The sequence below is a fragment of the Malus sylvestris genome, chromosome 9 (assembly GCF_916048215.2).
Source record: "Malus sylvestris chromosome 9, drMalSylv7.2, whole genome shotgun sequence".
Classification (NCBI taxonomy): Eukaryota; Viridiplantae; Streptophyta; class Magnoliopsida; order Rosales; family Rosaceae; genus Malus; species Malus sylvestris.
In genome coordinates, this window is record NC_062268.1 from 9919729 (window position 1) to 9942010 (window position 22282).

General features: G+C 35.5%; 3 protein-coding genes across 33 annotated transcripts in view; all 3 read right to left on the minus strand.

Annotated features, from left to right (window-relative positions):
* The window catches only part of LOC126634329 (F-box/kelch-repeat protein At3g06240-like), a 56496-nt gene extending 44899 nt beyond the window's left edge, over window positions 1-11597 (minus strand). For 6 of the 23 annotated variants that reach the window (XM_050304829.1, XM_050304830.1, XM_050304827.1 and 3 more), the window contains exon 1: window positions 10470-11597. The gene's annotated coding sequence lies outside the window, so the exon portion shown is untranslated. The remainder of the gene's footprint in view (window positions 1-10469) is intronic. The other 17 variants (XM_050304846.1, XM_050304847.1, XM_050304824.1 and 14 more) reach the window with 8 other exon arrangements.
* Window positions 1-16741, minus strand: part of LOC126634328 (RNA polymerase II C-terminal domain phosphatase-like 4) — a 56069-nt gene extending 39328 nt beyond the window's left edge. For 2 of the 9 annotated variants that reach the window (XR_007627293.1, XR_007627297.1), the window contains exons 1-10: window positions 16622-16741; window positions 16450-16524; window positions 15961-16106; window positions 15756-15838; window positions 15144-15259; window positions 14706-14886; window positions 14024-14313; window positions 13243-13428; window positions 13121-13159; window positions 12606-13028 (exon numbers count right to left, since the gene is read on the minus strand). Coding sequence is in view for 3 of the 9 variants with exons in the window: in XM_050304820.1 (XP_050160777.1) it covers window positions 12717-13028; window positions 13121-13159; window positions 13243-13428; window positions 14024-14313; window positions 14706-14886; window positions 15144-15259; window positions 15756-15838; window positions 15961-16106 (1353 nt within the window). In the remaining 6 variants the exon portion in view is untranslated. The other 7 variants (XR_007627296.1, XM_050304820.1, XR_007627295.1 and 4 more) reach the window with 7 other exon arrangements.
* A 3446-nt stretch (window positions 16742-20187) lies between these two features.
* On the minus strand, window positions 20188-21817 carry LOC126582872 (probable E3 ubiquitin-protein ligase XERICO). The gene is made up of 2 exons (XM_050247100.1): window positions 21630-21817; window positions 20188-21071 (listed from the first exon to the last, which is right to left on the minus strand). The coding sequence occupies exon 2, from the start codon at window positions 20890-20892 to the stop codon at window positions 20434-20436; it is 459 nt and encodes a 152-aa protein (XP_050103057.1). The 5' UTR covers window positions 20893-21071; window positions 21630-21817; the 3' UTR covers window positions 20188-20433.
* Window positions 21818-22282: the final 465 nt, after the last annotated feature.

Sequence of the window (22282 nt, forward strand, 5' to 3'; positions counted from 1 at the left end):
CTTACACTATTTCTTATGAAAAACTACTAATTTACCTCCAAAGACACTATTTCTTTATGAAAAACTATCAATCTACCCTTCAATGTATATTACATGCAAGTACCGTGACTTAAATTGACGGAAAATTGAATATAGTAGCTTTGACTATAATATTAGGGATGTAATTGACAGATTTTTATAATTCAATGACTAATTTTTTTGAAAAAATAGTCTAGGAACTTAATTTTTACTGATGTGATAATTAAAAGACTAAATTAACAGTTCACCTAAAATATATTTCAAAAACACGGGTGATTTTGGAGACTCGCGTTAACTTTTATTGCATCTATGGATTGGATAGAGCACGACAAAACAATATCACACCACACAAAGGATATATAACAGAATCCACCAGATTCAAGTTCAACCCCATAATAACTTAAACAACTTAAATATGGAGACCAGATTTACAAGGACTAAAAAGCACTTTAACCCCTCCTCCTCGTGCGTCTTGGCTGCCTCTACTGGATTTTTTTTATCAAGCTAGAAAATATAAAAATTGCATTCATAATTCAATAATACAAAGGATCAACACAAGGGTTACATCAATACCATCCAAAAATCTAGAGTTCCTCCGGCCAGAGTAACAAAGGGCTAAAGCCCCATCGAAACCCGAAATTACGTACTCCTTTGATGGACAACAATTACTTACCCCTTCTCCTTCTTACGTCCAAGATGCAACCATTGGATAAACAAAAGAATCTGCAGGAGCAGACTTGTTAATCGCAAAACCATTCCTTGGATCACAACAAGGCAGAGCACTTATCCATAGAGTCAAGTCGATTATTGTACATCCGTATGATTGAAACAGTCGAGCTAGCTAGTAGGTTTAATTATGTGTTTATCATGCTAACTTCTATCATTTTCATTCCATCAGTCATCAATCGATTATCACCAGAAATATTCTAGTCATGCTCAACATGCATTCGAGTCTTACAAACTGTTTTCTGTCCATTTTCAGTACTTATTTTTGGTTGCACAAACAAAATGTAGATTATGCCAACAAAATTTTAATTTTGAGATATGATACAAAGTCCCTACTTTGCCTGTAATATTTTACAAACACTGAGCCATTTATAAAGTTTGGAAGAAAAAAAAAAGTTACATTATACATGTTCAATTTCCATACACTAGCCTTCATGCACGTGCATAGTGCATTTTTTTAATCACGGCATGCTACATGTGACTTACACGCTTTAATTGTATTTATATGCGTAAATTGACAAAAGAAAAGTCAAATATTTGAAGTAAATGAATAATCTTATATCATGCTCAAAGAAACCCCTCATAAATCAATAAAGCAGCTGAATCCACATAATAAAATCAGTCTCTGTTGAATTTATATTAAGAATAGAGAAAATAATATTTAATAAACAACTGATTGAATCATATTATTGCTAGCCCATTGTAAGGCTAAGCCCGCCCCCTCTTCCTTAGTGTAAATAATATCGTTTGTTCAAAAAAAAAAAACAAATAAACAACTGATTGAATCACATTATTGCTAACTCATTGTGAGGCTAAGCCCACCATCCTCCCCTTTAGTGTGGATAATATCATTTGTTCACAAAAAAAAAAAAACAATCATTTGACAACTAATTTAATCACATTATTATTCGCGTGCGAAAGACCTTTTTTATAACCTGCATTATAGCCTCTTAAGATGAAAATTGCATTATTCCAACTTGGAACTTGCCACTCTTGTTCCTTAAAGACTTAAAAAGTAAATTGTATAATTTTTCCTCTATTTTAGGTCATGTGTCAACGAGTACCCCACCATTTAGACAACCCTTTTTCTAATTATTACAATTTTTTTGTTAATTTTAAATGAATGTCTCACTCCATAACTTCAAGACCTCTTCAAATCAACGTAACACATCAATCAGGATCCTCCTATATATAAATAGTTGATTTTTCGAACTTGTTGAAATTTGATTAGTTCAACTTTCTCATCTTTTGAAATTTCTATGGAAGAATAATCCTTCGGATGCCAAAAAATCTTTTGGTATAGCCAACCGATACGACAGTTTTCATTCCTAACTTATATTGTATACGTGTTGACTGTTGGGTATCCCATATCCATGAAGTTTCTTGATTCACCAAGCACCCACGAACGTCCAACTACAACCAAACTATTGTGTTTAGTTTATGATTCACTAGCCTTCATGCATGCGCTCACGCACATGTAGAAGACATTTTTTGAATCATGGCATGCTACGCGTGACTTACACATTTTAAATGTATTTATATGCGTAAATTGACAAAAGAAAAGCCAAATATTTGATGTAAATGAATATAACAAACACAAAAGAAGATTCAATGACCAACATGTGACTTTTTGGATGGAATTTGGGTAAATTTGAAGCTAGGGAGAAATTATCTATTCATAGTATTTTAGGGAAAAAATTGGCCTAACCAAAACTTTATGGGTAATATCGGCAATGGGGTACAGGTTAAGGGTGGGAATCGGCGAATTACTCTTCTTAAATGTATAGAGAAACTGAACTCAAGTGAAGCTCTAGGTTATTGTCAATTAGGGATGTGCAACGGTTATGGTGGGCGGATAACCACGGTTATTTACCCATAACCGTTTATGCTCATACCCGCATAACCGTTTACCTGTTGGGTAATTGCTTAAACGGTTATACACATACCCATAACCGTTTATAAACGGTTAACCATATCCATAACCGTATACCCATTTAACCGTAATCGTTTAATACACATTTATCCTTTTTAACCCGTTTATTCTTTTTTTTTTTTTTTACCATTACCCCTTTTTCACCCGTCTACATGTTTTTTAACAACTTGAAAATTAAAAAAAAAATTTGTCATAATTTTTTTTTTTACAATTAAACATCGTTATAGGTACATTCATCATACATTTCCGTATTTTAATTTTTTAAATCATTATAACATTCCAATAATTGATTATTACCAATGAAGGTAAATATAATATTTGCTAAGTATTATTGGGTTACAAAAATTGTTTAGAAGACATTTCTGTCAAAACATTTCTGTCAATTTCACGGTTACCCGCAAGGAATTTAAATTAATTTGGCGAATTTTTTGATGATGAGAATCATCATTCCTTTAGCAGTGTTATTGAGAGAATGACCGATGAATTCCTTACTAATTTATTGGGTGCTAAGTATTATTGGATCGAGAACATTTTATATTACTATTCATTTTTGTCTTATTATCTATATAAAAAAACAATATAAAATGTTGACGTGGCTTAAGCGTGACCACACAAAATAGGAGGGCACGGGAACAAGGAGGGCATACAATCCTCGTCCAAGGGTTGCATCAATAGCATCGAAACCCGAAATTACGTACTTCTTTGATGAACAACAACTACTCATCCCATCTTCTTCTTGCGTCCAAGATGTAACTTTTGGATTGAAGAAAGTTAATGTTCCACCATATGATAAAATGAACTTTAACGAAAAGCTCCCGGTACTGTTCACTTTAACGAAAAACCACATTTTTACATTAAAAAGTCAATCCTGATACTATTCACTTTACCTTTTATTTTGTCCTTATCGTTAAAACTCAAAGTTTTCAAGCCATTTTCATTAGTTTTCTTTATGATAAAACTAATTGATTAGATATAATGACGTGTGTGTAGTAGGAGAGATATTTGTGTGGTTATTATTTCCCAAAAGGATTGGGGAATAAATTGGTATGAATTCATTATTCACGAAATTCGAGCCTAAAATCCCTTATTTACAATCAAAAAGTAATATCACTGAACTGAAATACTAAATGACTTCATTTCTCAAAATTAAAAACTAAAAATTTAGGTTATCAAACGAACTCTTATTTTTTCAAATTATGATGTATGTTTTTGTTTTTATTTTTTTTAAGGTCCGAATTAAATATGCTTAGGATCTCACATAATTAAAGGTGGAGAAATCGACGTCCCTTTTTTGTAGACGGTATATACAAAGTTGTTTCTTTCAATGAGCTTGGGGAGCTATGGACTACAAAAAATAGTGATCATAATTCTAAACATACAAGTCAAGAAGGTGGAGAAATGGGCGCTGATAAGGGGAACATAATAATTTGCTCAGACCGTCACTTGAAGACTTGAAGTCAAGTCATCGTTTGATAAGATCAGCCCATCGCCATCACTTGAAGACATGAAGACTTGTTCGACAAAAAAAGAAAAAAAAGAAAACTTGAAGACTTGGAGTCAATTCATCGTTTGCATGTAATAATTATTATGTTCACCTTTGAACAAAAGAAAAAAAAAACCCATCTCACTGTAAGATTGAAAATTTCTGTACTCATATCAAAAGTCAAAATCTTAACATATACAAGTAAAAATTTCACCGGTGTTCTAAGCTAGTTACAAATACCATACCATTATTCATCCGACCCCCTTAATTATATACTAATCAGAAGGGGCTTATGGGTGTTTCGATCACCAGGCACGTAACCTACAGAAATAAAAAGAAATGCAAATATGATGAGGAGAGCTACTTTTCAGCAGAAAGAAGTAAGGAAGAAGCAAAAGAAGCCGGCTGTGGAGATAGTCTTTACGGCAAGTGAAACATTCTATATATCATTGTCAGAAGCACGATTTGAGAGTGAATCAATCATTAATTACTCTTGTTACTGTTCTCTTACGAAGATGTATTATGTCAAGCTGAGTCCTCTCCGAACCGCAGGAGATAGTTGCCCATCATGCAAAGTGACTTTTTGTTCTCACCAATCTGTTCATTTTCTTTCCACCATTACTAGTCATCCCCTAGCAAAGTTGTCTCCAAAAGGGAAGGATTTGATCATGATATGAGAGATAGAGATGGAAAAGTACATGATTTTATAGGCTAGGGTTTAATATTTTTATTTTTCTTTAATCATCAAGAAAAAAAAGGTCATTGGATCATCGTTGTTTAACTTGTTTTCTTTGATAAATTCGATATTTTCATGAAAATATCCAAAAAATCATATAAAGTTATGGAGATGGGGGTGAAGTCTAAACTTCACTTTATATCTGAGAAACTCTTAAGTTTAGAATAAAATCGACATATATCGTCGATATTTTGTATACACATGTTAAATATCGAAAAAAAAATCTCATATTTTGTCCAAATCAATGTTTAAGAATTCCCAATGTTTCATTTTAAATTTTCATTATTTCCATAGAAAGCAACCGATATTCAATATGTCCGTCGATATTTCCACAAATTTGCTTACTGATATTTTCACGGTTACTGATATTGTAAGCATTGGTTTTAACAGATACAACAAAAATACCTTTGGTTGAAGCTTCCTCCAACTTGCGTCTCAATTGTTCAGGAATGAAACTATAACAAACACCTCCAACACTTTGTGGTAATAGTCAAAGGCGTATAATTTGGTTCAAGACTATAAGCCTTAATCAATTAGTAGCAAAAATATGGTTTCACACTAATCCCATGACGAGAATATTTGCGGTGATAGTGAAAGGCGTGTAATTTGGTTCAAGACTTCAAGCCTTAAAAGTGGATCCATGCATATGACTAGAAGGGAGATGGAAGAGGCTGGGAAAAGAGGTAATTGGGAGCCGCCGACTCCGGTTAGACCTCAGACTACTGTTTTAATTTTTTTTTAAAATTTTTTTTTTACAACTTTATTCTTTAAAAGGGTAAAATGAAAACTTTGAATTTTTGCTAAGTAATAACAGATAATTAATTAAGTGCAAATAGTAAAAAAAAATTTAGTATTAAGAGGAGGAGGGTTTGGAACTATTTCAATAATTTAGAAATTGAGAGTTTTAAACTCAGAATGCATGGGTAGAGATCAAATACCATATCCAATAGGATATTTGAGCACATGCAAGTGCAGATAGTAAATCCCAAGTCTTATAGTGGTAATAATACCCTCTTTAGTATTTGTTTTTCACTCTTTAGTTGACAAAAAAGAATTTTTATAGTATCAATATAGATAAACATTTTTCTTCTAATACAATGCATGATTCATTAAAATTCACTGAGAATAAAGGAAAGGAAATAACCATCTCAACCCACCCCCTCAGTTATATATACTAAATAGAAGGGGATCTTTGGCGTTTCATTCACCACCACGGCAAGTGAAACACGACTCCACCTACAGAAATAAAATAAAAAATTGCTAGTGTGATGAAAAGTGACAACTTTTTTTCTTACCAATTTGAAACTTCAATTTTTCTTTTTTTCAAGATTTGAAACATTTTATTTTTTTTATTTTTTATAGTTGAAATTGACCCATATTTGGTCCTACATCAGTCTCCTCCACTAGAAAAATCTCACCCTTCATCTTGAAAACAACTAGGGTTGATATGAATCTTGATGAGTCAATAATTTCTTCAATTAGAGGAACCCATTATTCTTGGTATTTAGTTGGAATCGCAATGGCACCTTACTATGATATACATGTTTATTGAGCTTCTAGTTGATACGAATGATATATATGATTACTAGTATGAAAAATATGAGCCTCGAACCTTATTAGAAGTATTCTAAGCGGTTTGCCTTTGGAAGATTTTCAGAGAATAGCTTCAATTGAGTTAGGTTTTGTTCAATTTAATCTCATTAGTTTCATTCCAATTCAATGATTTTGTGTAACACTGAGTTTTCTGTTGGAGAATAAATTTTCTTCATAGTTCATTCAATTTTATTTTATTTTCTGATTTGGATTTTGAAATTGAGACTCCTAGCTTTGCCCTCATCAAGAAAATTTTATTGATTCCAATTGATAAATGTTACCAGGATGGGAAGGGGATCACCAATTTGAATTCAACTCTTCAGGTATGCATTCATTCTAGATTTAAAACATCACTTCCGTTTAGTATGTTGTTTATCATTTTTTATCACATCACCGTCGTGCGGTGTTACTGTTCGTCCTTTTAGTTGTTAAAATCTGTTTGTTTGAGTTGTACATAGAACTCTTAACGTATAATTAGTAAAATGCAGGTGCAGAATGAACAACTAATCAATGTGGGAAAATGTATATAACTGTAACTTAGAAATCTCCCATTTTGATTGCACATATGCTCTTGATGTAAAGTAAATAAAATGTAATGTAACTTAAAAGATTGATTTTACCATGTTGTTTTAGCTGTTCTGTTAATTTTTGAAATATTTAGAAATGAATGGGTTGATTTGTGATTTTATGGAATTTTCAGAAGTATTTATTATGTGTATAATGATAAATATATGTGTTTGTGAATGCAGTTAAGCTGTTGGTAGCTTTTGAGTATCAATCGATTATTTCGTACTGTTTTCAAACTTGATGAGTCAATAATTTCTTCAATTAGAGGAACCCATTATTCTTGGTATTTAGTTGGAATCACAATGGCACCTTACTATGATATACATGTTTATTGAGCTTCTAGTTGATACGAATGATATATATGATTACTAGTATGAAAAATATGAGCCTCGAACCTTATTAGAAGTATTCTATAGAACTTGTATGTTTGTATGTCAATATATTTAGTTGTCATGTGAAATTGATAGTGTGTGCGCTCACATTGTAAATCATATGTGCTGATGTAGACAATAAGATGTGTGGTGATCGGTTGCACTCAGTGGTACAAAGATGATCCTGGTTGGTATATATGCGATAGGGGATCATACATTTTCAAGGGTGATCATGATTGGTACATCCGAGATGGGTGATCACTGCTGCACGATTAGACTACACATATGGTTTTGCTTGGTATATCTGCAATAAGGGACCACATACGCATTCCAGGAGTGATCATGTGTTGGTATATCTACGATGGGTGATCACTACCTAAAGTTAGGATGCGATTCTGCTTGGCATATTCGTGAAGGGGCCCGTACATATGATAGTGATCATGCTTGGTATATCCGTGATGGGTGATCGCTGCCTGCACAATTAGACTATGCCTATGGTTCTGCGTGGTGTATCCTTAATAAAAGATCATACGCATTCTAGGAGTGATCATGCTTGGTATATCCGCGATGGGTGATCACTACCTAGAGTTAGGATACGGTTCTGTTAGGTATATCCGCAATGGGGGACCGTACATATAATAGGGGTGATCATACTTGGTATATCTGCGATGGGTGATTTTTGCCTGCACTATTAGACTATGCCTATGGTTTTGCTTGGTATATCCGCAATGGGGGACCATACGCATTATAGGAGTAACCATGCTTGGTATATCCGCGATGGGTGATTACTACCTAGAGTTAGAATTCGGTTCTGCTTGTTATATCCCCGATTGAGGACCGTACATATGATGGGGGTGATCATGCTTAGTGTAATTGCAATGGGTGATCACTGCCTACCTAGGGTTGTGAGGATTAGTTGTGTTGATGCACAAAACCGGAGGTCTTGGAACAACGTAAATCCGACCGTGAATCTGCAAGAAAGTAAATAACACAAGATGTATCGTGGTTCACCCCAAGGTTTGGGCTACAGCCACACTGATATTGTATTTATCTGAGAGGTGGGGGAGAGAATGTGAGAGCCTCTGTAATGAGAGTGAGGCTTTGAGAGGGGCATGTTGGCCTCTTCTAATTGTGAGGGTGAGGGATCCTTTTATAGAATAAGGGCTCCTCATTTATTACATATTTGCCCCTCCATTTATTACATAATTACATTGGAGTCCCCCGAGTATTTATACGAGGTCTAAATACGGAGGCCCTAAGTATGGTATAAACAAGTTGTACTTGCTTAATTTCGATAGATGACCATATTTTAGTTAGATTCCGTTGAGTGGTCTGGAATCCCAGTTCTTGTTTGTTTCCATTAAGTTAGTCTAAAAACCTAGATTCGAGTGCATAAGAATTGCTCATAGTGGATATTGTGGATGCAAATTTCCGCCTTCTTCTTCTTGGACAAAATTGCGCCTACAAAACAATTAACACCTTAGGTCAAGGCCAAGAGGCTCACGCGCCCACGATGAATTGGGGGAGGGGGCTTTGGCCGAAGAACCTCCGATGCCAAAGTTAGAATTTAGAGAGAAAAGTATTTGGAGAGTTTTTGGGAGTTTTGCAAGAGTATGAAACTTAGCTTTTTAGAAGAAATAGGGTCATATATATAGGGAATGGGGTGTGGCCGGCCTTTAAGTGTGTTTTGGGGTGTTATTTGGTGATTCAATTAGCAATTAATATATTAATTAGGTATAAATATATTAATTGGCTAATTATCATAATAAAACAAATGTTTTGGGAGGTTTTGAAGGTTATGGAATGAGGATGGATGAGACAAATTTGAATTTGTTACCTATTTTGGGTACTCCTGATTTGGTTGATGGATGATTCTCCACTGCTCGCGTGTAGGAGACCCGGTATGCACCAAGGGTAAATTTGTCATCTTCACCCAAAAATCCACGTGTCACCTTATGATTATTTTTGGCTCCACAAATATTATGTTTGTAAATTAGAGTTATCATGTTATTGCTTGGAATTCAGGTAGAGAATTATGGTGAGTTCCTTTATTAAATTGGTGAAATGATATGTGATTTTTTTTTATTGATTAACGTGGTTAAATGTTAATATTGTGCATCTTTGATTTGTTGGATCGCTTAATTGTTGTGATTGTGGATTGTGTTGGAAAATATTGTGATATAGGTGAATGACAATCTTGTTCACATATGATTTCATTATGTAGACGAAAATCTAGCAAGGCATACTCAATTATTGGTTCCCTTGTGTGATTTTGGAACTCTATGTTCTTGCCGGTTAATGCCTTGAGAATTTTAGAGCTTAAAAGAAGGATGAATTATGAATGGTTTGATCCCGTTGTAGGGTATATAGGCAGTCTAACATAGATGTTCGATGATCAAGTACGTGGTGACGTCGCGTGTCAATCCTGAACGTAGCTCGGGATCAGAGGGTGACATATAGACTCTTGCATTTGATCCCCCATAAACGCTCATGCACATCACCATCTAAAAAGGAAACAACCATCTTCACCATATTCCTTTCCGGAATTGGCTGTGTCTTAAAAAGTTTCTCTCAGTTGTAAAAATTAGGATACGAATCGTTGTATTGTTTGCAAGAGCACGAAGCTCAAACTAGGAAATATCAGAATAGAATTATTTTTACTTTCTAATTTATTTATGTTCAATGACCTCAATTATTTCCCTAAATCAAGAGTGTTTTGATGATTTCCCACTAAATTAACATAAAGGGCCAATTTCCGCATACGGCCATGTTACCCCATACTTCATCTAACTTTCTATTGAAAATGTCACATTTCAAAATTAAAAAAAAAAAAAAGAAGACAATAATAAGATTAAGAAAGGAAATATAACAAACACAAAAGGACATTCAACGACCAACATGTGACTTTTTGGATGGAATTTGGGTAAATTTGAAGCTAGGGAGAAATTATCTATTCATAGTATTTTAGGGAAAAAATTGGCCAAACCAAAACTTTATGGGTAATATCGAACTATGCACAACAAGGATATGGTTAGTGCTTACAAGGAACTTTCTCTTCAGGTTGCTTTCGGTTGCACAACTCCAACAGCAGATTATATACTTCATGGCTTAGTGTTTGGATCTTCCCCCGGGCTTGGCAATAACCGAAGTGGATGGTCAGAAGGGCAAGTCTTGTGAAGTTGCCATTGCTCCACTGGCCCTGCCTTGACCTCTTCCTCTTGTCACAGTTTGAGAAGACGATGGCAATGCAGCAGATCGCTGAGTGAACTCCATTCACCTTGATCAGGGCATGGCCCGACTACCTCTTCCTCTTCCTCCTCGTGCCAAAACCCTAAAAACAATATCAAACTAAGCTTTAAGTTAACAAAGTAAATTAAGCATGTACGATTTTCTCAGTTACTGCTCGAGAAGAGGATGCAAATTGAGTTTCATCGCCTTTGCCTGCGACTCTCCCATTTCCTCTGCCCATTGGTCTAACTCTTCCTCTACCTCTTCCCCTGAATGAACAAGAAACGCTCGCTCGCTCTAAATTTGGGTTGTGATAATGAAATAAATGAAACAATATGAAAGTGTACTGTATCACTAAAGAAATGACTCCCAAAACGTCCTCCTTATCATCCTCCTCGCCACCAACTATATGCCTGACGGCGATGCGGGTGGAGGAACTCGAATTATTCGAATTCGAGAGGTGGCTGGCCACAAAGCGACTATCAATCAGATCACGCCAGGACTCGTGGACGCATTTGAACCGCATCAGGGGATTTGGTGGCAACCTTGACAGGATTTGGGCCACCATATAATTAACTAATTTATGAATAATTAACTTGTCCTCCTCCTCTTCCTCCATCTCTACTTTCCTTTAATCTTGAGCAAAACAAACTGGAACGATGATCACTGAAACTGTTACCTTGATTTTCCGATAGCGTCGACAGCGTCGAGACCAGGAGGACCCACTCAAATTCCTCTCCGCGACACGAGCGACTGGGAATCCTTCGTTTCCGAGTACTCCTCAGCTTCTTCCCTTCGTCCTTTCCGCTCGGCTCTGACGACTGTAGTCACTATGTTTTAGTCAACGCCAGTCAACGCACACTGACACTGACAATGCTCTGTACTCTGTAGGGTTTCTCTTCGTTTGCAAACACTGGTCTTTTGCTGTTTGCCGCCGTAAGGCTCGCGCTTTCTGTTTTGTGTAAACTGGTTCGGGCCCATTTTGGGTCGAGCATTTGGGCTTTTACGAACTAAAAACATTTGGAAGGTGTTTTTTCTTTTTTGGTCCGTCTCAATAATATTCTGCTTAAGTGCTTTCCGAATGGTTAAAAGCACTTCAAAAAATTAAAAGTGATTCTTACAATATTTAGCGAAGAAATATTGAGTGTTTTCTTAAAGAAGCACAGGTTGATTGCTTCTCGGAACAAGCATTTGGATTTTAATTGACACACTTGCACCAAAAGCACTTCTATTGATTAAGAGAAGATGTAATTTCAAGTGAAGCATCTAAGGGGCCCTTCAAGTTGAGAACTTCTATAACACGAGTACACTACTATTGTAGCGTGCCTGCATTTGAAGTTCTTCTGCAAACTATATCAGCCTGCATAAGTACTCCAAAGTTAAACGCGTGCATTTGAAGTTCTTCTGCAAACTATATCAACCTGCATAAGTACTCCAAAGTCAAACTATATCAGCCTACATAAGTATTCCAAAGTTAAACGCGTGCATTTGAAGTTCTGCAAACCATATCAGCATGCGGAAGTACTCCAAAGTTAAACGCGTGCATATGAAGTTCTGCAAACCATATCAGCATGCGGAAGTAAGTCCCTTTAACTTTGGTTTCATGATTATATCCATACATTTTGAACACAAAGAATAACATATAACTTTGGTTTCATGATTATATATATCCATTCAGAAGCCCGCTAAGTAGGTCGTCAAAACATAATTCCGCAAAGAGAGATAAATAAAGCAATTAAAAGAGCTGCAATCATCAAGCAAATCTGACACTTGATGCATCTAGAACATCTTCTCCTTTGTCATAAATCTGCAACCATATCCTACATACAAGTTCGGTATCCTACTTCCGAGACAAACATCAAAAATTCAATCCGCTATCAAATTTTCCTTCACCTAGTCAGCAATCGTCTTCTGTTTAAAAGTAATGAACGATTCAAAATTAAGTTGCACCTCAAATACGAGACCAGTGGTGTAAGGACAGCACTGTACGAAACGAGAGGAGCGATTAGTATCTCAAACTATGCACAAAAAGGATGAAGTTAGTGCTGCTGCAAGAACAGATCATGTGGTTTTCATTTGCTTGACTGGGAACTTCTCTTCAGCTTGCTTTTGCCACATATAGTTTGCAGCTTCAATCCACTGTTTATTAACTAAAAACTTCTTTTCTTTGACCGCCCATTTAGACTTCTCTGTGCCAGCATCTCCTGAAACCACATGTGTCACGGATGGGTCCACTTGTGTCGAACAAGAGGCTCCCAACTGCTCTGCCATCTTCCAGAGAGGTTGATTCTCAGCATCGACATTCGAAGGAAATTCGTGGCTGAAAACAATTTTACACCCCTTTAACACATCCTTCTTAACAGTTTTCAACACCTACAAAAATAGCATCCAGAAGAATCCATATTAAATATATGAAGCTAAAGGAAATAGTCATGTTTTAGTGGTTCTGAAAAAAACTTGTTCACCTGTCTCACATCTCTTTCAACAAGATTATCCTCCAATTCCTACAAGATGGCCACCAACAATACATTAGCACACCAAGAAAATGTAACTTTTTGCCATCATATAGACATAAAGTAGTACTTACATGAAAGAACATGTTGTGGACTCGCTTAAGAACTTCAAGAACAGTTGCAAGAGCTCCTTCAGGTTCACTTTCGTCACTTCTCAACTCAGAAAGGGATTTACAGCGAAACCCAAATTGTTTACAGCTCGAACTGAAGAAATGATATCTTTCCATCAATATTAAATTGTCCTTGTGCTTTGTCCAGGCCTACAATAATGGATATCAACATTGATAACCCTTCAAAAGATAAACAACAAATTTAAAAGACCATTATACTGATAACCAGGCATCTGCATCCAATCATAAAATTAGGATAAATAAAGATTTCTCTGGAAGCATATATATCTGTTTAAGCGATAATCAATGGGGTAACTATATGAACAATAAATCTGCGTCATAACGAGAACGTGCTCTGACAACAGCTTCAAACAAATCTCATCAAGGGCTGTTTTATTTAGACTCTAAAACTTCCTCAGTTGGCTCCCTTAATTAGTGCTATGACAACAGCTTCAAACAGATCTCATCAAGGACAGTTTTATTTAGACTCTAAAACTTCCTCAGTTGGCTCCCTAAATTTTATTTTAAAGTATCAGGAAATCCTTGATTGATGGACATGAAATTGCTAACCTAAATCTTCTAGATCTAACAAATAAAAGTGAGACTTAAAATTACCGCGAAGTGGAAACCATAGGGGTGCAACTTTGGGATTACATTAATCAAATTAACAAAATAATAAAAAGGTTTAGGTGGTTATGAATGAACTTCTAATTTTCAGTATCATCAAGGGAAAAGAAGTACTTACATTTTCTGTATCGTCAAGGATCACAACTGCATTATCTTGTCCAAGCACAATATCTAGACCTTTTTGATGTTTTTGGGTACCATCATCACGTGATATAACCCTATCCCCAAAGTACTCTTTCCTCGGATCAAGCAGCCTAGCCATTTCCAGCGCATAAGCTCGTTCGCCCATTGTGTATATGTACATCTCGAACATTTCACTGGCCTCTTTTAAAAATGTCCTAACAAAGGGCCTCAACTTGGTCATCATATGCATAATGTCTACTCTGAATAGGCTACCTTTTGAAACATCTACAAGTATCATATTGGAACCAGAGTTAGAAGATGTAAGTAATTGGGCAAAAATAATTAGAGGATGCAAAGGCATGTACACATGATAAGACGTTCAATGAATTAAAACAAATAAAACCTAATCAACCTTGTTTTAAGCCAAAAACATGTTACCAAAAGCAAACGAACAACTTTGTAACTGATTAAAAGTAGAAACCTTTCTCTAGTTAGCAAAATTTCAACAGGAACAGCATATGTATTTGTAAGGTAGGAAATATTCTTCTAAATTACTTACTTTGAAGATGTATAACAGGAGAGAGTACAACAGCCCACAAAGAAAGATGTATACACTAAAATTGAATCTCTAAATATGTTACAAAAGCAAAAACACAAAAAGGGAAAACATCACATACCTTGCAGAGAATCTATTTGACTATGTAAATATTCCTCTTCAGCTGACATATGATTCAGATGGGTAGAATTAAGCAGTGTGTGATCTAGATCAAGGACCAAGTATAGCTTCTTATGGCGCAACGACTTCTTAATGTCTGTTTTGCGTAACCGGTCAATTTCATCATTATTAAGCCTTAATCCCTGCAATAGATACCAATAGATTAGGTAGTTATTCCACATATTATGAGCAAATGGATACATGAAAACAATTGACTTTCTTTTTAAGAATAAGTTTATATTTTACATTAGGGATCAGTAATTCCTGAATACAAGTTAAAGGTCACTGGAGTTGAATAATGCCTCCAAAATTTATTGTATGCATGTATGCTACCAATATTTAAGTAAAGACATACAAATTCTTCTATCCACCTCCACCAACCAGTCATCTAAAGGCGTACCTTGTGTATGTACCCAAATATCACACTAGACTTGTCATCCACCGGCTGCCCACAGACGATACACATATCTCCAAATGAACCAGGATGAGTACAAATGTCCTCCTTCGTGGATGCTTCTACATATAGTAGCATGATGAATACAACATTTTGCGTTCAAGAGAGAAAAAAAAAAGATCTGCACATATATCCTTTGAGATTTGAGCAGAAACGTTTTCTATGATGGAGGACATTCCAAGAAACTGATCATTTCCTTAGTGTCTGTCCAGTTAATTTTACGAAAAAGACAAGAAAACCTTTTCATCCCTTATATTGAGTTAAAACTATAACTAAACACTGAGGAGAAAAAATGTTCAAGGAAGTATTAAACTCCATAATGACTACATCTAACTCTTCAGCTTTCATCAATCTAAAGAGTGAGACAAACAGACCAAAAGCCAGATATACAAAGTTAGAAAGAAAAGAAAAGAAGCGCAATTATAAGTCTACAGAAGGAGGTCTTGCTACTAACAAAGTTGCTCATTATTAGAAACGTTTCTCGCAGAGCAGAGTTGGAAGGGAACAACACGTAACAAACCAATCCAAAACACTATCCAACTGAGTCAAAATAGTTACCTGAGAGTTCTTCTATGAAAACTTCTGAAGTCGACTCAGGAATCTCCTCAGTGCTTCCAAACTCTACCTTACGCCTCTTTGCACTGCACGGTAATTCACAAGTTGTATCTTAAAACCTATGAACATACCCAACAGTTTTATAGAATCTCTGATATCTAATAAAAACTCATACACATTAAACATAAAAGAACAACGAATTTAGCACCTATTACTATCAATCTCGACATCACTGTCATCATCAGCTTCTTCATCTGGTGAGGACCCCGGAGAACCAGAATCCAGGGCACTCTCAAGAAACCCGACAAAGTCGTCACTGCTAGACGAGTGTAGTGGTGAATCGGCAATACTCATCTAAATTATTCACGCCAAAAGAGAACCCCTTAGCATATTTAAATTAACATAAAACATAAAAAATTCTAAGAGCACGAATCGGAATATTAAACCCTTTCTCAACTCTCTCGCGGCTCATTAATAATTATTAGCCAATAAACAACAATAATCGCCGGAATAAGCATCCTCATTATGATTTATGAGTACCCAAATCATCGAACAAGAAAATTTGTAAAACCAAAACATTGATAGAACAAGTGATTAGAAAGCAGCTAAATAATTTCTTCCCCGAAATTAGGGTTTATGAAAAAAATCAGGCTTAGAAAATTTAAAGAAACGAGAAGGAACCAAGTAGCGAACATACCGCGACGAAGAATTCAAATTTGGGTGCGAGAACGAAAGCTTGGCGAGAGTGTTGGATGATGCGTTGGTGACAAAACTATACAATCAATTTATTGAAAGAAAATTGCAAGAAAAATAAGAGAGAAACCCAACAACTACAGAGATAGAAGAAGTAGAAGGAGAAGGAAGAAAACCTGGGATTGCGATGGCAACGGGAGTGAGGTTGCAGATCGACGCGTGAGAGAGCGAGACCGAGAGAGCGAGACGAAACACCCGACTAATACATACTTAGGTATAATATTGTATAGTCACTTTTTTATCAAAACTAATGAAAATAACTTGAAAACTTTGAGTTTCAATGATAAGGATAAAATAAAGGGTAAAGTGAATAGTATCAGGATTGACTTTTTAGTGTAAAAATGTGTTTTTTCGTTAAAATGAACAGTCCCGGATGCTTTTCGTTAAAGTTCCCTTTTTTATTTTGGAGTATATTTTGCCTTATTCGAAGAGGTCACTTATTCGGAAAAAGATCCTCCGTAATCTCGCTCGTTCATTATAATTTCTAACTGCACGATGAACGAGTGAGATCACGAGATTCCTAAGATCTCTAAGAAAATGATCATCATTTTTCCACTTATTCAACCATGAGTTGGTGATCCAGTGTTAAAAGACGGAATACAAGGTTTCTTTAAAACTAAAAACTTGAGGTCTCAGTTGGAAACGTGGAAGCTAGACATGTGGTCAGGAGAGGCTGAAATGCCTCTATAAGTCTTCTCAGCTCTCGAAAAGAGTGGATAATAGTAACTTGTTATCAGTTGTCCCCCTTTAAAAAAAAAAGGTCACTTATTCTTGTTTTTGTAATTCAAAACAAAATTAATTAACATATTATTATTAATTATTTTTAAAAATAATAATATAAGTATTAAAATATCATTGATTCGATATTAAAGTGGGTATTATCGGATTAATAGTACTCTTTTGGAAGATAAATTGGTAGGTTACACTGTATAAAACAATGTGGGGACCCAATTTAATTCATAGGAGTACTATTTAGTACATTACTGCATCAAACATCAAAATTCTATTATTTATTCCAAACAATTAAATATTTTAAGGAAAACTAATGAAAAAGATTTGAAAACTTTAAGTCTTAATCAAAATGACAAATAAGTGTTGTAAATGAATAATACCATGAGTGACTTTTCAGAGTAAAAATATCATTAACGTTAAAAGTGAATAATACCATAAGTGTTTCATTAAGACTTCCAAGATTTTAAAAAACGCTACGGATGGAGCATAAACTTTAACATCTAACATGAATTTTTAGAACAATAATTTAATCCTTTATACGAGCTGCCAAATGAGGCTCAAGATTTTCTTGGCACACTAACCGGGGAAGTTATTAAAGGTCAAGTTAGGCTCCAATATGCACAAATTGCAACTTTTACACATAATCTTCGATATAAAAATAGGGTTTCCATTGCAAATAACTCATGTACTATTTCGAACTCCTTATTTGGAATTGAAATTCCGCTTATATCTAGAGAGTCTAATTCCTCTACAATGAGAAATAGAATTCTAAAATTCGTGTGAATCCCATCACTTTTTTTATTTACTAATATTTAATAAACATTAAAACACTCCGTAATCATAATTTAATTCTTCTTTTTTATTCCGATTACCAGTGCGTAAACATGTCATAAATAAAGTAATTATTGGTCACGAACTAGGACTACGAATTGTCCCTAATCAAAGGTATTTAACTATTTACATTAAATGAGGAAAACATTCTTTTGTTTGGTAATATCCACATGCCCTTGTTTATGTCCTCCTTGTTGCCAGGTTTCCTGAGCTCCTCCTCCTCCGGCAGCGGCATCATCTGATTCTTCCGCCCACTCCGCAGCCAATTTCTGCCGATAGTACCGGAAGGCCACGACCAATATAAATGCTGCAAAAACATTGCTCGATCTCGTAATTATATCGTGAACAATTGCTCACTACTATTCCCTCTCTCCCCTATTTCCAAATTTTCCCATTCTAGGTAAACATACTCGAAGCTCTACTTTATTACTATTTTTCTCGTCTTCTTTGGAGAAATTCTTCAGTCCGGACACAGACGCTAGACACATAAGACCGAAGTGAGTGGTAACAAAATACACGGCATGGGGTTTGTGTGGGCGGTTGAATAGCCTATGGTTGTCTACACTCAAGAATTTCTCCTTTATTTTAGGGGTAGAATGTTTTGCCAAATTACCATACTAAGGTTGTGCCAACAAATTTGTACCATTGGTAATGGTACGGTACAAACCGTACCATACATTTTTGGTACGGTAATTGTATTCAAAATTATTACCAATAGTATACCGTACCGTACGACTACTATTAATATTATATCATTTATATATAATTAGGTATTATTATCATTATATATGCACTTTATATATTTTTCTTAATCATTATCCAATCATCTCGCCATCTAACCTCTACTTTCCCAATAAAAAAACACAAGTCTTCTTGCGCTGCAACTCTTCATATTTTCACTCATCTAACCACCGATTTCATCTCTGTTGCTCCAGTTCCGACTCCCTCTCTCTCCATAGTCCATTTCATCTTCTCCTCCATCAAATTGGGATGTCTTTCTCCTGGCTTCGTCTATCAAGTTAATTTTTGTACAATTTTAAAGTATCTAGAGATAGAATTTAGGAATCTTTGTACTATTTTTTTATGGATATTGAATTCTTTCAGCAATTCTTTCATCTAATTACTTCTTGTTTCTTAAAAGGATTTCTATAAAATTCTCATAATTAAATAAAAAAGTTTTATAAACCCAAAGGGAGTGGCGAAAACACTTTTAGGCCTTGAATTGGGTTGAAAAAAAAAAATCAAATTTTGGCAAAAAACTAAATGGTAATTACTATTATCATACCATGCTAACCAAACTATTTAGCATACCGAAAGTTCGGTACAGTAATGGTAATTAGTACATGAATTTTGGTACGGTAATCGTACCAATACCACCACTAAGTCCATTTAACTTAGAAAAGTAGAATAAACATATTTAGTAAAGCTATACAAAGAAAAAAAGACCACTACTATAACGTTATTTTCAGGCGGTCCTCCCTTTGATCCAAATCCAAAAGCAACATTTACATCTCTCTATTATTTTGTAGCCTTTTTTTCCTCCATGCAGCTGTTTCAAGTGCTCAATTGATGCTTCAGTTCTTAGGGTTTATTCCATTTTTTTTCAAACCATTGAGAAGATATGGTCCTTCAAAGCCGCCTCCTAATTTCCGTTCCTTGATGTTAAATTAAGGAAATGAAAACTCCATCCATAGATTCATAACACATTTATTAAGAAAGAAACAAACTCCACCCTATATTTCACGAGAAAATCGGTCATATCATCAGTCATGTACAAAACCATATACAACCTGTAACACCCTGAAGAAATCAGTCATATCACAGTTGCATACAACCGGTAACACACAATAAAATCGGTCGTATCACCGGGCATGTACACAAACATATATACAACAGGTAACAACCCGAGGAAATCAGTCATATCACAGTTGTATACAACTGGTAGCACATGAGAAAATCGATCAAATCACCGGTCATGTACACAACCATGTATACAACAGGTAACACCCCGAGGAAATCTATCATATCACAGTTGTATACAACTGGTAGCACCCAAGAATCGCTCGGCTTTACAAAATATGACTTGAAGTAGCAGGAAAGGAAATATCTCACTAAATCATGACACAAGTAAAACTCGAACATTCGATAATCACAACTCAAAGGCGAAAGTAGACATATGTAAACTTCATTATATGTACATTAGTAAAAATGTTGGTCTCTGAGACTGATGGACATATTACCACGGTTTTAACTCGCACATAACATAGTATAACAACACTATGGCAGGCGATGCATTCTTGTCAAATACCTGTACATTAAACGCTGTACATGACATTCATCGCGATTTTCTTGCTTTGTAAACCCTTCACCAGAAGCAGGGTGCGTCCTCCTCGGGCATGAAAGGAGTCCTACAAAGAGGGCATGTAATGTTCCAGTAATTCAACCACTTCTCTAAGCAATTTTGATGGAAAATATGGCCGCAGGACAAGTGGTTGATCTTCGATTCAGGTTCAAACTCGGTTAGGCAGACTGAGCATTCGTGTTCCCGCTGCTTGAAGCTACACACAGATTCGAACTGAATTGCTGGGATACTGCTCCTGATCTCCTCAATGTAACTAGCCGAGGGACTGACATGAAACTCAAATGATTCTGAGAGGTTTTCAGAGGAGTCTGCTAAAGGCGGGGAAGATGATGGGAGACGGATACCAACTAATTGCAGGACTGATCGGATTATCCCCTTGATGATGGAGACTGATAAGGCAGTGTTTACTAAAAGCACACATAGAACACCTTCTGATGGAGCTGGTAGACTAGAGAGACCCATGTGATCAAAACACAAGTTCAACTGGCTCGAATCGGATTGCCAAGATTGTTGAGGGGCAGTGGAACCAGATTGAACCGGCAGAGACGCGAAACGGGAGACAGATTATTATATCAATTTGATGAGTAAGAGTTTAGTCAAATGGAGATGAAAATGTCACCGAAATCTTCGTGTTACCCGACCTGCAATGCAATCAAGGAAAGTATTAGAATTTATATAAAGAAGATTGAACCATGATATCGAATTATCGATATCAAGCAGACCCTTCAGCATAAAAAGCTTAAAATTTCGCAGCGAAATTCTGATTTAACACAATGATTATTTGATCGAAGCGATTTCATATTCTGTTCAAGAGAATTAACAAAACCGATCTGCAGCAATAACTAAGCTTTATACCCTAGACTTTACAGAGAGCAGAACCAATTATTTCCTCAAACCCAACAGAGTTCTTAAAAACTCAGAAGATCAATACCAAATGGAAGAAAATACACAAAAAGCAAGCAACTTGATCCCACCCCACAACCCAATTTCCTAAACCCAGCAACCAAATGTATCATACGATGACTTGAGATCTAGAATTCTTCAAATTAATCCTCCAAAAACCATTAAAAATGCATTCTTTTGATTACTAAACAGAAAAAACAAACAATTTGGAAAAAAAAGCCCAGAAAATAAAAATGAATAAATAAGCAGAAAATAAAAGTCTACAGCTTCAAAAATGGCTGAGAATTTGGACTTACACAGAGTGAGGCTTTTGGAGCTTCAAGCTTTTGGCCCTGATAGAAACCGAGTAACATCCAGAGGAGCTGAAGGAAGAAGAAGAAGAGATTCTAGGGATTATAGGCAGCAGTCATACACATACAAATACAATCAGGATAAATATATATACAGTTTTTGTTTGACAATGGCTGCTCTGCATAACCAGTTCTCACTATATTTATAGCAAGAGAGCCACCCCACACCAAGGATTAGCGGCAACTTAACCAAGGTTCTCTAACCGTGGTTACTTTATTTCAACATCCCCCTCCCGTTTACAGGGCTTTTTAACCTGTTTTTCATCCCCTTCTTCCGTCTTTTGCGGACTCCATTTTTCTGTTAACCATGGTTACTTTATATCAACATCCCCTTCTTCTGTTTACAGGCTTTTTATAACCTGCTTTTCATCCCATTTTCATATCTCAGCTTTCATGTCTTTTTTTGGTAAACATTCTCTAGTTTTACTTGCCAAATTTATCTTCATGGAGCTTTGTGTTCGATTTACAAGTTCAAATCTTCTGGGTCAAAAATCTTTTCTGGCTCTTTGGGTTTGTCTATTTGAGTAATACGTTTCTTTTTTATTTAATTTGTCTTTAGTTTTTAAATTTTTTTAGGAAATAAGTTAAGAGTTAATATT

Bases quoted from the DNA above. Each gene is read 5' to 3' on its own strand.
- LOC126582872 (XM_050247100.1), bottom strand. From the start codon at position 20,892: ATGGGTCTCTCTAGTCTACCAGCTCCATCAGAAGGTGTTCTATGTGTG.